An 18,451-nucleotide genomic window follows, 5' to 3' on the forward strand; every position below is an offset into this window, starting at 1 on the left:
TCTTCAGAGGAGCAGAATTTGTGTGCGCTGGTAACTAGCGATTTAATGATGCCAAATTTCTGAGATGGATGATGAGCGGAAGAATTGTGAATATAGCGACCTGAAAATGTAGGCTTGCAATAGAAAGACATGGCGATGGAATCGTCTTCTTTTCTTTGAATGTGTAAATCCAGAAAGGAGATACCCTGTGGAGATTCTTTTTCTAGCGTAAAGTTGATGTGAGGGTGAAGAAGGTTTATTTTATCTAGAAACAGGTGTAATTCATGTTCAGGATGATCCCAGACTGCAAAGATGTCGTCGACATATCGTAGCCAAATTTTTGGTTTGGGTTCAAATGTGAAAATTTTATCTTCCAGGTGTTCTAGAAACAGGTTTGCTAAGTTTGGTGAGCACACAAATTCTGCTCCTCTGAAGAATCTCTAAACCAAGAATTAGAAATAATCAAAAATACCGCCATACTAAATGGATATAATCTTAAAACGACTCCAAAAATCATCAGCCACTTTCCCATACCTTATGTCAAAGGCATCACCGAATGTTTTTCAAAAATTATGAAGAAATACAATTTTGCCACTACTTACAAACCCATCAACCAGATCTATAACTTGTTACCTTCTCCTAAAGACAAACTCTTACCTCTGATGTTACCTGGCGTTTATGAGATCCCATGCTCCTGCAATTTGTCTTACTTTCGACAGACAGGTAGATCTGTTCAGAAACGCATCTCGGAACATCAAGACCACATTCGTCTTTTCAAACCACAGAAATCTGGTCTCTCTCAACACGGAGTTGGAAACCCAAACCATAGGATCTATTGGGAAAAGTCGAAACTTTTACATAGATCTTTATATAAACGTTCATGTTTATATAAAGAAAGTGCTGAAGCCCTACTACACAGACCAAATTTAAACTGCAACGACGTTCTTATTATTCCTAAAGTATGGGAAATTGTCATACAAAATTGTGTAAAATAGTCTCTTTATATATGTTAATTTTTTTTAAAATTTTATTTATTCATTTTTTTTTTCAGTTATATTTTAATTTATTTCTATAACATGCATGTATATTGAGATTCCATTGTAATCATGCGCTCTAACTGTATGTTATTCCTAGTATTGTTTGAATTACTGTACTGAGGATGTCCCAAGATACTTGGGATGAAATATTTATTTACGTATAAATATTTACATGTTAAAACTTATCACTGTGGTTAGTACGTGTGTTTTTTAGTGATGAATTCACCACATGTTTCATTATATAAAAACATCTTGTTCTGTATGTTCTCTATCCAAAATGCAGTTGGTTTTCTGTGTTCTGATTATTTTCATAATTCTGGTCTTGTTATTGCTGATTTTCATGCCATATTTGTTACATCATTTATTCAGGGAATTCTACAGACTTACATTGGATTTATTTAAGAGTTTAAAGTAAATAGCTGAGATTACCATCTCCAATTTTGATATCAGATCTAATGCTGCTTTCCTTCATAATTTGATTCGTGTAGTTGATGGATAAGGTTCAAAGAATGAAAACAGAAAGATTACCAAAACAAGCCATTAGGAAAAAGAAAACCAGGACGTCCTCTTAAACGATGACTTCTAAGGCCGGAACAGGCCATGCTAGGCCTAAATCCTTGATACTCATGATGATGATGATGATGATGAGTTGATGGATAACAGTGAACATAGTGTGCATCCCACCCTTGTCTCACATCTGATTTGACATCAGACCATCTTCCTATACTTTCTTCAATTCTAACAACTCAAAATATTGACTTTTGTACTACTTGATACAGTGTTCAGTAATTTAAATCCTATAATTACAGTATTTTGAACAGATTTTCTCTTGAAACCTTATCCATATGCTCTTTTTCAGATTTTTTTTTCAGTTTTTACGAAACTTGAATAAAGATCCTTGTTATATTCCTCTGATTTCTCAGCTCAGGTGAGTAACCTCCTTCTGCTATCTTTACTTTGAAGAGATCATGAAATTCTTTGGTGGCAGTGTGATCTGCACCTGCACAATGGGTCTTGCCCATTCATGTTGAGATTGTAAACTGCATAGCGACTCTTAGATTGATTGAACCACCCACAACTTGCAGCAAAAGGTGTCAGTTGCTTTTCATATTTTGTTAGATTTTCATACATTTTTTTTGCCTTCTCTTGTATGATAACCCCCAGACAAAGGCAGGTTCTGATGCTCGATTGATATAGCCAGCATCCTTTCCATTTTCTCAATTGCATTAATCAAGATTTCATTATGGTCGTGTTGAGATTTGTGGATGATTGAACACTCTTAAGAATTGTATCAGCATTATCTCATGATAATGCTGATGGTTCTGCAATGAGAACCATTCATTTCTCACCGTAGAATCACTCAGTCCCATGGCTCTTTGAATGCCAATGCCACGTTCACCCTGTGTCAATCCTATTCAGGACTTCCAACTTCATCTCTAAAGAATGGGATTTCCTATACCTTTTCTTCACTTGGTCTTAATTCACATTCATTCCTCTTTTCATGCTTAGTTTCCTTTTTTTTTTTTTTTTTTTTTCTTACCAGGCATCTTGCTCAAAGGGTGCAAAAGTTTTACAGCTAGAGACAATACCACATAGACCAATAAAGCAATTGGTACATAATATGGGTGGAGGTAATAAACAAGGCACATCTGCAGTAGCTTCTACACACCCTGGATAGGAAACAGCATAGTCCTTATGTACCAAAATGAAACTATATGCAAAAGCATGTATAACAGAGTTACCTATATATGCTATGTACATAGGAGTAACCATTAATGCCTTGTCTCTAATTAATGGTATATCATGTTAAATTGTGAATGAAGCTATGTTATGTAATTTATTTTTTTTCATTCACATTTAACATTTGCTTATTAAATATTAATCATGACTTATATAAAATTATTTATTATTCCTTGATTAAGAATTACTAATTAAATATTTATTTAAAACCTGACCTATTATTAATTTATAAAATAATAAAAGGTATAGAATTTTGTATAACCAAATATATATGATGTAACGTAAAGTGTTATTTTATATTTAACTGTATACGTAATCAAAAAGTTGAAGAAGTAGCTTAAATATTCTGTTGTTCTTATTTGTGAAATATTTAATGTTATGTAATCACTCATGTAGCAGTAATAGAGCATACATTACATTGGCGAAATGTTTACGCTTAGTATATTGTCATGGAGACGCACGCGTAAACAACCACGAGTGGAGAGAGCGTGGCGTTCGAACGTAAGGTGGGAGTGAAGGTCATAGATAAAGCAGAAAGAGAAGGAAGGTCATGGATAAGACAGAAAGGAGAGAAGAATTATTATTAAGCGAGTGAGGAGAGAGTTTTGCAGAACCAAGATTATAAAATCCTCAGGGCAGAAATTTATGAGTATAGTGTTCGGAAGTGAACCTATAAGTAGTGAAACATAAAGTTTAATGTTATAAGCGAAATCTGCTGTTGTTATGAAGAAAGGTTGATGCCGTAATCAGATAAAAGGAAACTGGACAGTCAATGCGAAAATTCTGATTAGTTCCAGTTAATCTGGATTACGATTAAATTCTATGTTGCCCTAGGAAAAGGTTATATTGATTACTTGGAGAAAAGTGAACAGGAAAAGATATTAGTACCTAATTACTGTTGTTTGGAATAGTGAAGTACGACTAACACTAGTACAGTTTAAACTTGGAGAATTTTTATTATGTGTGTTCCGCTAATGTTAATTAAGTTAATTCATAAGTGCTCTCTCAATAATTTGATGTATTGAAGAATTTGTCTGGTAAGAGTAGTTGTATAAGTTTTTCTATTCTAGCATTAACTGTAATATATCTCCGACGCTCAAAGTCCGGAATATATTTGCTTGGAATATTGCTTACGTAGTTTATTGCCTGCTGTGAATATAAACATTGAGCTGATAGATTTGTGAAGACTGAATAAATGTGAAATTGTTATATTAACTTGAGATAAGAAGATTTGTGTTTTTGAGACTGTGAATAGTATATGAAAGTTAGAACATTGAATTAGCATCAGTGACCTAAGAAGATGTGTTAAGTTAATTGTATAGTTCCATTTTAAAATAGAGTTCTTGTATTTGTTAACCATATCATATATTAAATGTTTTATTTTGTTGATCTAAATATTGTGTTTGCCTGAATTCCTTATTATTGCACCGTTCATAAATATTCGAATCTTGCGGGAACCCCAAGTAAAAATGATAATAGATGATTCGGCCTAATGAGATGACTACTAACTTAATTTAGAACTGATCCTACTATTTATATAGACTAATCTAAGAATAGGGTGGCGCAGTATAAATATAAATTTCCCTACTTTTGGATCGGTGATCATTTCGTAATTAGTTATATTATTCATAAAAGTGACTTGAAACTAGATGGATTTAGAACACGACAGAAAAGAGTCGTCACGACACTATGTACATAGGAGTAACCATTAATGCCTTGTCTCTAATTAATGGTATATCAGAGCATTAATTTTAATGTTTAATAAGTTGAATGTTTTAATATTGTACTACTTTGCATTTGATCACAATATTTATCTTAAGCAAATTTCCCTTATTCGATTTTGATTATTTATAGACAAATGTCAGAAACAAAGGAAAAATCTACAGCTGAAGACTTCTTTATTGATACTATTTTAGCACGTCATGCTAGAAAACTTTTATCAGCAGGACGACTAAAAGATCTGGGCTACTTTGCCGCACACCTTGATTTCCAGCTAGTGTCCTTCCTTAAAAAAGAGAGGTAAAGTTGAATGAAATTTCTGAAATGTTAACATGGTCTTCTCAAAGATGTATATATATTCTCTTTTAAAGTTGCAAATTTATTGGTCATAAGAAGTATTCTTGTATGTTTTTTCTACATAGAAAAAATAAATTGCTAATAAGCAATGCCACTTTTATGGAAATATTAAACTGTGCTTGATACTTTACATTTACATATTAACTTGATCTAGAATAAAATTACTTACCTTAAATTGTCCACCACATTTTTATTTTTGAAACCATTTAAATTGCTTTACTTGTCACTTGCATTGCTCAGATGTTCAGATATTTTTTATTTCTCTGTAAAACATTTTGCATTACTTATACACTATTATACTTATACTTAAATGTCAGAACATAATCCTTCTGTTTCTCAAAAATGAGCATATCAGAATATACTGATGAAGGAGGAAAACTATTTTTCAGTATAACCTCCAAAAATGCTTGGAACATTTGTTCCATTCTATGAGTTTTTAATGTTTGTTACAGAATGTAGCTAGCTTCTCTTATAGCTATCGGCAGATGTAAGCATTTAACTGGTTCTATACAAATCAAGCTCGAAAGTTGTGTTGTTCAGAGTAATTGAAGTTCTTATACCAGATTGTTTTGCATCATTAATGTCAGTCTATCCATGTTTGAACCTTCTTGCATCACCTGATATAACAAAAATTTCTCTCTCATATGCAAGGTTAATCTATCAGTCATTCACATTGATAATTATGAGAACCTGATTATGTGCAAGGAGCATGAAATAGCAATTAGAAAATCTTGTGCAGAAGACCAAGTTCAGCATGCTCCCTCAGAGCATCTTGTAAGAGAATGCCAAGTGAAATATTAACGAAATTGGATTCTTTTAACTGAAATGATGATGAAGCTTGAAAATGAACAATTACTGATTGCAAGCACATCTTGTAAATAGAATCAAAACAAAGATTCTCTTTGTATTTTAGAACATGGAATTTAAAAATGAAACATTAGAATTTAAATATAAATATTATTTAAAAATAATGATGTTTATAATAATAATAAAAACCATAATTGTCAATTAGAAAAAAAAACTTGTAAAATTATCATGATCATCAGTTTTCTAATACATAACATCAAAGTATGTATAGAATACTATGAGAGTACTACACTATTAAGTTTATATTATTAGTAATATCTTGTCAACAGTGTTCCTCAAAATTAGCCTGTCACTCTTCATCACTGCAGTACTGTCAGATCTCATACTTCTAACTGCAGCAATATAGCTTAGACTTCCTCTGGGTCATTTTTACTAACCTAACCTCTCCTGTTTTTTTTTAGTGTCACACCACCTTAGATTAACTATGCCAACACACTCTTGAATGCTGATAATGTCAAATTCATTTTTATTATGATTCTGCCATTAATGCAACTGCTCACTCTCCTATTTTATTTATTTTTTTATTTAGTTAGTTATTTTCAAAAACTGCCATATCTGTGGTCTTCAATCTTTGATCAGCTATTTTATTTCTTATCCATGAGTTAAAACTGGTGTGAACACTGTCTTGTATTTTAATGTTTTGACTAGTTTCTCTTATTCCATATGAATTTATTTAACTAGCTCTCCACCATACTAACTTCTCTTATTTTGTTGTCATAGGTTCTCTACTGAGAATGTAGTTGGAGTTTCCATATTCTTATCTGTTTTCATAGTTTTTTTTTTATTGCTAATTTTCATTCCAAATTTGTTACAGCTGTTAATAACTGTGAATCTGATATCAGGTTTAATGCCACTTACATAGTGTCATCTATATAAATGATGAATAAGAGGGGGTGATAGTACAACTTGCTTTTTTTATGTTGCTCCCATCCATGAAAGGTTGTTTGCAAACCTGTAGACATTGTGCACCATGAACAGACTTGGGATATATTTTTTATCAAATTTATATATATATATATTTTTCTATTTTTCATTTATTTTTTATATAGTCCAGAAATCCAGTGCTAGAGACTAAACATGGAACTTTTTTCAAGCCTCCAATAAGTGGGGAGGTGGTCTCACATCAAGTGGTGACATTCATCTCCCACCTAAACCTGCTTACACCTGATTTAACATATCATATTCACCTTCCTTCAGTTCTAACTGCTGACTTATAACTTAAATATAGACTATGTATGAGGCTTCATTTATCCTATATAATTGTAGTGTTAGGTTTGAAAAGCTTTTTTCTTGGTACCTAGCCATTTGCTTTTTCCAAATTTACAGAATTCCCATGGTTTCTCTGCTGTTTGTTATAAAGTGAAAATGTGATCTTGACAATGTTGGTTTGGCCTGAAACCAATTTTTTTTTCTTCAAATTTCTCTTGAAGAAGAACAGGCTTTGAGTGTGTATGCATAAATTTTATGTGCATTGCGTAGTAGAGGAATTATTCTTCAATTCTTACATTCAGTTTTATTTCCCTTTTTATAGACTGAAACTACTCTACTCCAGTCATTCAGAATTTGTTCTTCTGAATTATGCATTGTAAAACTCCAATATCTCCATATTGGAACATTTCTAGTCAAATGTCATCTACTCTGTCTGTCTTTCTATATTTCGATCTTTTGATAGTTTTTTGATAAATACTCCTTACTGCATTCTTCAATGTTTTCTACCATAGTTCTGTCACTACTTGTTTCATTTAAATCTTTCATTATAATTACTCTAGATATCCAGAATATCTTTGGTCTTAGTTTTATGTCACCTTTATCATCTCTGATTCCTTTTACTGTACTTTTTTTCTTCATTTCCAAACTTTTCAATATATTGCCTCGAGGACATTTTGCCACTTCTGATATTTGTCTTCTATATTCTTGCCCAAAGTCTTTCCCGTGACATTTATTTAACTACTTTTACATATAGTTTAGCTCTCTTACATTTTTTGCCTATTCATTCATAGTACATGCTAACTAAACTTCTTGAATCCACTATGGAGTTCTGATTTTTCTTTCATTGCAGACAGTTTCACTACATGCCTACCTAGCTGAATTAGCATTTTTGCCACTGAGTCTTCCAGGTTCTTAATTTCAAATGCTCTCATTTCCTTGAATAATATTTGTATAGTTCAGTCTGTAGTTCACTTGTAAAAGCTGATAAACTTTAATTATTTTTTAATGCTTTCTTACATCTTTTTCTTTTCAATATGATATTCATTTTATCCTACTTGAAACTAATTGATGATCACTCACAGTTTCAAATTTCTTGTATACTCTTGTGTACTGAACTAGTGTAATAGTATCATTATCAACAATTAATTTAAAGGAATAAGAAAAGTCTCATTGACTATGTTATTGTTAATAAAATATAGTCAATTAGAGTTTTCTTATTTATTGTAAATGTATGCTTATTTTTATGTTGGAACATGAAACTAATGTTAAGTAGTCCATCTTTGCCCATTTCTTTAAATTTCCCCAAACATTTCTGTATGCCTGGGATTCATTTTATACTCTGCTGTTTAAAAGGACCAGCTTTTCTGTTTTTTTATATAATCTGCCTTCTCTAATGACAAAAAAATTTCTCCACATCTTAAAACCTTCTGTCAGACCATAGGCAGAAATAAATTTCATTGCCCAATTTTCTCCATTTTGAAATTTGTGTACCTTACTCTACTTGAAATTGCCTGCCAATCAAGAAGTTTATCTTCATGTTTGTTGAATTCTGTTGCACTGCTTTCTTTCTCTGATCACTATTTTTAGAATATAACATTCTGTATTAATGACTAAAAGCAAGTAGAGATTAAGCAGCACACAAACACCGACTCATGTGCACTGACAGATATTTGTATGAGAATTAGAGGCATGTGGGCTCCCAACAGCATAGATATCTTAGTTCTACCCAGATTACCTGCAGCTGAGAAGTGAAGTGCAGTTATCCTTGCAGTTTCCTATTAGATAAGTATGTTTTTATTTTAAACTGACATTTATTTTTTATCCTTCTTGACAATTGGAAACCGTGTTGTGAACACCTTTCTCAATCAGAGAATACAAGATCAAATTAAAAATAGTTGAAGATGGTAAATAAAACTACATTTTCCTCTTCCAACTTTATGTAGACTTTTTTCAGAAACAAAGGGTGAATTAATGTATAAATATTTTATGGCATTATCATGGAAATTATTATAAGGAGAAAACGATTTCAACTTTTTGTTCGTCCAGATCGGACCCATCAAATATGTACAAAGGTGCTACATTTATAAGGCACTAGAAAAGAACAGAGATCTGCAAGTTGTCCAACTGTATCATGCAGACTGCAGACAAGAGTATACAAAAGAACGTGTAGGTATATTATTATGTCTATACACAAATGTCAGGAACATCAGAAACAAAGGTGTAGAGATTATTTCCTTTGTCAATATGTTGAGACCTCAGATTGTAGGCATTAGTGGAGACCTGGCTATCAGGCTATCAGAATCAGACGTACTAACTGGTAGTGAGTGCAAAGGGTAAAGTATTTTTAGAATGGATAGGAGAGGAGGGGACATGCTATTAATGATATCTAATGACTTGAATCCAGTTAGTGCCTCTGATTGTAGTATTCATGCAGTAGTGAATCTAAAGTCATCTGCTGTGAGGTGGAATCTAACAAGATCAATTACATAGTAGGGTGTTGTTACTGACCTGGTGGATTGATTGCTAGTGATGAAGAAATGCATCACCAAATAGAGACGATGGACATGAAAAGAGTAATCATAATGGGAGACTTTAATTATCCAAATATTGATTGAATAGCAGTAAAATCTCATGAGAAGAATGAAACTGAATTTATTGAGCTGTTGTGAGACAACTTCCTCAAGCAGCATGTGACAGAAGGAACTAAGTTTCATTTAGTTCCTTCTGTCACATGCTGCTTGAAGTCAAAGAGTGTTAGATGTGATTATAGTGTCAGAGGGTGTTTCAATTAAAGACATAACTATCACCTCTGGTTGGTAACAGTGATCATGCAGTACTCACTTGGGAAGTGACTAAGTTTATGAATGTTCCCTTCAGAAAAGGTTACATGCTGAACTACAAAGCAGGAAATTCTGGACAACTGAGGAGTATATTGAGTTCAGTGCAATAGTATCAGTTGCTGGATGGGAAGAATATCGACAGTGCATGGGAAGCATTTAATAAATGCTTAAATGTGTCCCAAGAGTTCGAAGAATAAATAGGGTAGGAGTCAAATGGATGTGTAATCTTATTAAGCAAGAGATTTATAAGAAACAGATGATGTGGGAGGAATATTGTGTCTGCATAAGGACGATGTCTGTTATGAAAAGTATAAGCAGCAGGATAGAATAATCACAACTGTTGTAGGAAAGCTAAATTTGAGTATGAAAAGAAACTGGATCTGCAAACTAAGGACAACTCACAAGAATTCTATCGATATGCTGCAAGTATAAGAAAGAAAGAATGAATATGAAAGAATAACTTCTGAATGCAGATGGTGTGAGGGTGACAGATGCAGAAGAGGTTGTTCAACTAATGAGTGCCCATTTTGCTAAAAGCTATCAACCTGGTGTATGCAACGTTGAGTTCACTACTACCTCTTCACTGGACGAAGTAACTCTGGTGTATGGAGAGGAGGTATTAGAGCTGTTGCACAAACTGAATAACAATTCAGCAATAGGAACTGATAGGATATCAGCAGTTGCCTTAGTGCAAGTGATGTGAATATAATGTGTGAACATAATGCAAAGCACATATTCTTATGGACATGTATAATGCTAAGCATTATGGGAAGGGCCACTACTCAGACTGGTTTTGACCTTTATTGAGATGAAAAAGTAAAGGGGGTGATCATCATAGGCCTAGAATAGTTAGTATAGGGGTGAAAGAGAGCCTGATTTAGGAGGAAAAAAAGACAGATAGATAGTATAAGAGATAGAGAAAAGGCCTCAGCTCTTTTATATCATCATATAGCTAAAGGCTATCAGTTTTCCTTTTTTGCCAATCTCATAGATGGACAACCAAAAGACCAATTGGAACCAAAGCACAAAGATGACTGATACCAAGGTGGTTAGCTTTATCTGAGTTAGCTGCCTTGAGTTGGCCTTCTCTGCCTGAGATTGCTCTTAGTTATCTCTCTAGTCATCCCTGCAATTGACCATAAGACCAGATTGAATTAACTGGATGGACCCTCTCAGCAAAAATCGACAGAATTTTATCTCCTCCTCCTGGTGAATATTGCATAATGTGGGTGGTCTACACCACTGAGCCAGATTTTTTTTTTATCTCCTAGAATTCTTTCTAAATATAAAAATTGTCTGACTGAACAATAAAATTTCCACATTACAATATTATAAAGGATTTGATTGTCATATTGCTGGTTTTCGAATCCCATGTTTCTTTCTAATGTTCCATAAATAGTATTTTAATTCATTAATTATAAAAATAAAAATTCTCTTCCCATTGCTGACATGTGGTAGGTACTGCAAAACAATAACCTGTTCTGTTGTAATGGAATGCCAAACACATTATATAATCTGTTCCAAATACACAGTGCAAGAGGGCAGCTGTAGAATGCATATTCTACTGTTTCAAATCAGTAACAGATGTCACAGATTGGATCTCCGATGTTACAGTATCGCCATTTGATGGTATTGACTGGAAGGTGACCATATGCAATTCTCCAAGCAAGATCCTTCCTGTTAGCATATCCTTGGAATATCAATAAGGTTATGAAACAAAGTGTTGTTGTCAGTGCCCAACTGCTGAAGTTCATGGCAAAAGAGATTAAAGATCTTTATATCAAATTTTACTTTTTTAATGGAGTGTCAGTGCCAGAGTGTTGTAGTATTCAGTAACAATCTCAGTTTTTGGACCTTTATAATCTATTCGATTCTTACAATCCAATCCAGAATAACAAAGAATCAATACATTGAGTTCCAATTCCATATATTTCCGGGATTTCAGAACCAATTTCAAGAATTCTGAAGAAATGTGATTTAACAGCCACTTATATCCCTGTTAACAAAATATCCACCTATTTCCCCTCTTCTAAAAATAAATGCTCAACTATGTCTGCCTGGTGTATATCGAGTTCCTTGTAACTGCAATCTGTCGTACTATGGACAAATAGGATGCTCTGTAGAAAAAAGAATTTGTTGTTCATTCTGCAACAAATCCAATAAGTCTGATAGAGACGAGCCACAAAATCCTCTGGTCCAAGACTCGCCTTCTACACAGATGTTGCTATAAATTCGAATGCCTATTCAAAGAGAGTGCTGAAGTCTTATTCAATGCCCTAACTTGAATCGAAATGACTGTATATCCTTATCAAATCGGGATAACACGTTATTATTTTATTTTTTTATTATTAATTTTTTAATTGAGACCTTTAATTCTTACATTAGTTTAATGTTATCTTTAATTGAATTTATAAATTAATGTTATATGAAATTGTGAATTAATACCTATAATTTATTCATCACTCTGAAATTTTCCTCTCTTTAATACTTAGCAATGTAACATCACGTGGCTCGTTGTACTTTTGAATGATCAATTGTTGGTATTCCACCTTGTAAAAAACTGTTCCTATGTAGCCACTGAGGATAGTCTTTTAGTTTCAGACTGAAATATTTGGCAAATATTAAAATATTCTTGTGTTAACGTGTCTATAATTCCTAACTTCTCGTTTATAATCATTGTAGTTTTTAAAGTGGTAACTATTTTGCTTGTATTACAGTTGGAAAATTTTACCTATAAAGCATGTGATTTCGTGTGTTGGTGAACAATTCATACATAGCCTTATTTCTTTCTCCCCTTTAACATGAATTGACTCTTGGCAGTCTGCCAATGCCAGCTCTCTCTTATGTGGTCGGACTATACAGGGAGAAGGTCTGCACATGTGTGATTGACCTGCAATATTTTATGGATTTTTGAAGCTGTATTGCTTAAAAAATCCATAAGATATTGCAGACCAATCACACTTATAGACCTTCTCCTGTACTACCTCAGTTTTTCATCTTCCCCTTAGCAGAACTTTAAGACTGGAAGCCCAAATCCTCCATGCTAATTTGATAGTTGAAGAAATTCCTTTTTAACTTCTTGGTACTGGCTGGACCAAAAAAATTGCACAGGCTTACTATATAATTGCTTTTCTTCAGCTTCTGTGATGTATGTAATATTTATTATGTACAACTGAGCAGGGAAGACTATCCCTAGACCATCAGGTCCTGTGGATTTTCTTGTCTGGTGCTCTTTACAGGCTGTGGTATCTTCAGATGCTGTAATGGGTCTGTCAAGCCCATCTTGGATATGAACAGTAAAGACATTAATGTTCCAAGAGTTATAATTTCCCACAATGTTTTTGAAAGGAGTCAAGGATGTCTTGAGTGGTGAATGTGTCATCACCATCAATGCAGATTTGAGTGATATTCCTTTCTTTGCAGAATTTAGTGAATTGTCTATTGAAGATTACAGTTGAAAGGCTATCTGCTAAGTGCTGCTGTATTCTTATTTTAAAATTTCTATCTTCTACTTGTTTCTGCCTTTCCACTTCTATCTCTATGTTAATGTTTCTAATGATGTTGCTACTTTCTATACCATTGCATTAGTTTTCTATAAACCAGTTTCTGGTTTTTGAATACTGTTGCTTTAGAAGAAAAAGAAAGTGGCTCTATTTTTCAATGTTCTTGAACTGGTAATATTGGGTAAGTGGAGAAGGGAATTCCAAGTATAATGAGGGGTTCTCTCTTAGAGGTTAGTCCAAAAGGAATGCCTCCAAGATCCCACTTTCCAAAATCTTTTATTTTTTTCTTGTCTGCATTAGTAGTTAGTCCACTGATCTTGCTGAAAATTGGAATCACTATTCTTCAAAGTGGCCACTACATCATTGGCATATGCTAATACCTTATTTTCCCTCATAGTTGAAGCAATTGTTATTCCTCACACAGCACGTGTATTGTTGACTTCCTGTAAGAAAGGTTAAAGAACCAATGCAAAGAGCAATGGACTAAAAGCATAACCTTGCTTGACTCCTTTTTGAATTTTAACTGGATCTGACAGGAACCCATTAACTAGGAGGTGGGTAGTTGAATTGACATAGGCTCCTTTGATAATGGATAGCAGCTTTTTACCCACACCAGTTTGCTGGAGGATGTGGAACAGAAAAGGATGCTGGATATCATCAAATGCTTGAGTAAGATCTATTGATAGCACTACCATCGACTGCTTTTTTTGTATTAACTAAGCGGAGTAGATCACGTAGCAGAAACAGATTAAATTCTACTGCTCGGCCTGGAACTCCATACACTTCTGTGCTTTTAATTACATATTTCATTCTCACTTTGAGCCTGATAATGCAGAAAAATATATTGTCATGAGTATTAGATAGAAAAATAGGTCTCCAGCTGCTGATTAACATGTGACCTCTATTAGGTTTTGGAATGAGGACAGCATAGCTTGCTACACAAATTCACTTGGTCTGTGTCCTGATGAGAGAAAAGAATTAAACAGTAACTAGAATGGGAAGAATAAAATCCCAGGCCCCATGGTAAAGTTCTATCCCTAGATCATCAGGTCCTGGGGATTTTCTTGTCTGGTAATCTTTATAGGCTGTGGTAACTTCAGATGCTGTAATGGGTCTGTCAAGCCTATCTTTGATATAAACAGGAAAGACATTAATGTTCCAAGAGTTATATTTCCCACAGTGTTTTTGAAAGGAGTCAAGGATGTCTTGAGTGGTGGACGTGTCTTCACCATCATCTGCGTTGATGGTGAAGACATGATGATGGTAAATGTGTCTTCAATGTCAATGCAGATTTGAGTGATAGTCCTTTCTTTGCAGAATTTAGTGAATTGCCTATAGAAGAAGAATGCAGTTAAAGGCTATCTGTTAAGTGCTGCTGTATATTCTTATTTTAAAATTTCTATCTTCTACAGGCAGAAAACCAAACTGATTTTCTGCCTGTAGAAAGGTTTATCAGAAAACCACCTGATAAACCTGTTTTTATGTTACTAACTTTATCCCATTTTGAGAATGTCTATAAAAATTTCATTACTGTTTTCTATATATTCCATTGGAAATCTTTTCATTTTTACTGTTTTAACCTGATTTCCACCATTACAGTAATAACTGTGCTGCCTTCGAAAATAAAACCCAGTAATAGTTTGTCCCTTGTTTCCACATCTTTAACTGCAATTAAATATTTCCCTCCACCATACAAGGTGAAAAAATAAATCTTACTAATACCAACTATCTCTTTTAAAACCTTAGTCACCTGTCTTGCTTTTTCATATTCAACATTTCAACAGAATTATTTCAACATCCCGTGATGTTGAAATAATTCTGCACCACCAGAAATTCTCTATTTGAGCTACTATAAAATGGCAGCTGTGACACTGCCAAAAGTAATCCCGCATTGTAGATATTAACTGCACTACCAGCAGTCTTAATATTTACTTTAAAAAAAATGTGCCAATGGGGGGGCGAAACTACCACTAGTACCAAGTAAAATAAAATCAAGTGAAAAACAAACAAAAAGAAACCAAAAGTACTTACTTGCTGAAATCTGAAATGTTATCAGTGAGAGTGGGAACCAGAACCTTTATTGAGTTCTCATTAGTAGGAACCAGACCAAAAAGTGATACCAAAGCAGAACAGAAAGATACTGGTTTGATGGGTGAAGCATTTTTTCATATTCCCCTTTGTCTGAGAAGGAAAGTTCTTTGAGTGGAGAATTATTGAGCTTTAAGCTTGCCCTGAAAGGGCAGTGAGATTAGCTGTGTTCAGCTGAGCATAGAATTGATTTGGGTCTTTTGTATTTGCAGAATTCTGCTTCATTGTAGTCTGAAGCTTGCTTGATTAGCGGGTTCGGATGATTATTTGTCTTGATGAAGAACTTTACTGCTAGGTCATGGAGGAGGGATGTGATGTAGGGAATGTTGACTTCTCTGTGAATTTCTGATAAATCATGGGGCATCTAAACTCATTCTCAGAAATTTGTTCTGTATTCTCTGCAGCTGTATTCTCTGTATTCTTTGAGCTTATGTGTTTTATATGACTGATTAATTGTAGTTTTTTGTCGAGCATTACGCCAAAATACTTGACTTCACTCTGCCATGGGATCTTAAATCTTAGTAGATGTATGTCTTCCTTGGTCTGAAACTTCTTTCTAGTGAACAGTATGGCTGAACTCTTCTGTGGATTTGTTTGGATCCTCCAGTCCATCAACCATTTCTCTAATGTGTGAATACTACTTTGGAGTCTTTTGATAGCTAGTTTGGGGCTGAGAGATCTTGCTAATAATGCAGTATCATCTGCATATAACGCAGTGATTGTTGAGCTTGGGTTTTGAGGGATATCAGCTATGTAAAGTGATACCAAAGTTGAAGTTATATAGAGGTCATATTTCCATACACAAGTAGTCTAAAGGTGTCACACCTTATTACTAAAATATTCTGGATTAGAGATAGATGTTGAAATTTTTTTCACTTGGTTATACTATAAATTAAAGTTACTAAGAGATTATATTCTTGGATTTTTCCTTTATCCAAGTGTAAGCAAACAAAGTTTGCATGTGAAGTCACTTCACAACTGGGCTACTTGCATATAGAGGCTAATGACTTAGCATTATACATATCCATAAGGATATGTGCTTTAGATTATGGGATACTAAGGCAATTGATGTGAAGTCATTAGCCACTATATGCATGTAGCCCAGTCATTAAATGACTTCACATGCAAATTTTGTTTGCTTACTTGGATAAATGACTTAACATCAATCGCCTTAGTATTCCATAATGCAACACACATATCCTTACAGACATGTATAATGCTAAGTCATTAGCCTCCATACACAAGTAGCCCAGTCGTGAAGTGACTTCATGCACAAACTTTGGTTGCTTACATTTGGATAAAGGATGAAACTAAGAATATAATTTCTTAGTATCTTTAATTTATAGTATAACCAAGTGAAAAAAAACTTTCAACATCTATCTCTAATCCAGAATACAGAACAGCCTATATAATTTGAGTCTCAGAACAGGGAAGATTCCGTATGAATGGAAAGAATATATGGTAATCCCATTGCACAAAGGTGGTGCAAAGACAATGTATTTCAACTATCGATCAATCAGTATCTCAGGGGTAGTGGTGAAGACTTGAAAAAATTGGTTAGGGTTTGCATTCAGAAATAGGTTGACAGTGAATCTCTACTTTGCAACAAACAGCATGGGTTTGCTAAGGGAAGGTCATGCTTTAGCAACTTTCTCACATCTATCACATCTATAAATCAATAATGTTACCATTGAATAGACAAGGGGGAATGGATCCATGATACTTTTGGATTTTGCTAAGGCTTTTGACAGAATATAGCATGGAAGACTATTGAATAAATTGAAGAATATGGATTTGGATTATAAAATATTAACGTAGATAACAGGACGGCTTACTGAAAAATATCAAAAAGTGGTATAAGGGAGGATGTGAGTTTGCTAGATTTAAGGTAACTAGCGATGTTCCACAAGGATCAGTCTATTATTCAATCTTCGTGTTATTCAATCTGTACATTAATATTGGAATGTTAGTAGATAGGAAGTTGAAGTTCAGGAGCCATGTGGCAAAGATTGCAAATACAACTCAAAAGATAATTGCAATGATGAAATGAACTTTCACATGTAAAGATAAGGAGGTAATTTTGCCTCTTTACAAGCCTTGATAAGACCTCACTTGGACTATTGTGTGCATTTCTGGTCTCCTGGTTTCTGAAGACAGATTGAGAAATTGTAGACTGCAGACGCTAGCAAACGGGAAAAAGAGGGGTGATATGATTGAGACTTACATACGTCTGAAAGAGTCATACAGGATTTTAGTTGATGGAATTTTTCATTTTATGGAGGGTGGGGAAAGGACAAGAGGACATCCTTGAAAGCTGAGAATAAATGCCACTAAGAAGGGTGTGAGGGTTAGATTTTTGTCTCATTGGGTGGTGTGTGATTGGAATGAATTGTCATTGAATGTTGTGTGTGTAAGCAGTGTGAATAAATTCAATAATAAGTATGATAGTTGGTGCATGTAGTTTGTGGCTTCCCTCTATGAGTCCCTGACTCCTAGAGTACGTTTTTATAGAAATTTAATTATTTTTAAATATGTTGCCTTACCACAGCATATTCCTGTCAACATCCACCATGTGCCACTACTGTTAATGTGTCTAAACCATGAAGCCAAATAGAGAATACATCATCTATATAATTTAGCTTGATAGAAGGTTAGCTCCTTAAGTTCTGGCTACTTACAACCTAAGTATAGACTATGTATTCTCAATATAATGTCCCATTTTTGAAGAGTTTTTCTCTTGACATCTTGTTGTATGCCTTTTCTAGATCTCCAAAACTTAAATGCAGTTCCAGTTCATATTCCTATGTTTTTTTTTACTGTGTCTTAAAATGAAAATCTGATTCTGACATCCTGTATTTGGCATGGATTCAGCCTGTTCTTCTCCAAGTTTCCTTTCTGCAATCTTTCTTAACTTTTTCTCAAGTATGCTTGCATAAATTTCAACTTGATGCAATAGGGAAATTCCTCTCTAATTCTCACTTTCTTTCTTTCTTTATTTATATTTATTTTTATAGCTTTTTATGAAAGTACTACATCTGAAATTCTATCTTCAGGCCATGCCTTCTGAATTATTGAGTGCAGGTACTATAAAACTTGTATACCTGCATATTTG

At 33.9% G+C, this 18,451-nt stretch overlaps 1 protein-coding gene across 1 annotated transcript in view; it reads left to right on the forward strand.

Annotated features, from left to right (window-relative positions):
- The window catches only part of Rich (Guanine nucleotide exchange factor subunit Rich), a 456,640-nt gene that overhangs the window by 358,614 nt on the left and 79,575 nt on the right, over window positions 1-18,451 (forward strand). Inside the window, exon 28 of the mRNA XM_090404468.1 lies at window positions 4,611-4,775. Coding sequence (XP_090260594.1) covers window positions 4,611-4,775 — 165 coding nt within the window. The remainder of the gene's footprint in view (window positions 1-4,610; window positions 4,776-18,451) is intronic.

Source organism: Typopeltis vanoorti, chromosome 14, assembly GCF_054136105.1.
Source record: "Typopeltis vanoorti isolate ZY-2024b chromosome 14, IOZ_Tvanoo_1.0, whole genome shotgun sequence".
NCBI classification, from domain to species: Eukaryota; Metazoa; Arthropoda; class Arachnida; order Uropygi; family Thelyphonidae; genus Typopeltis; species Typopeltis vanoorti.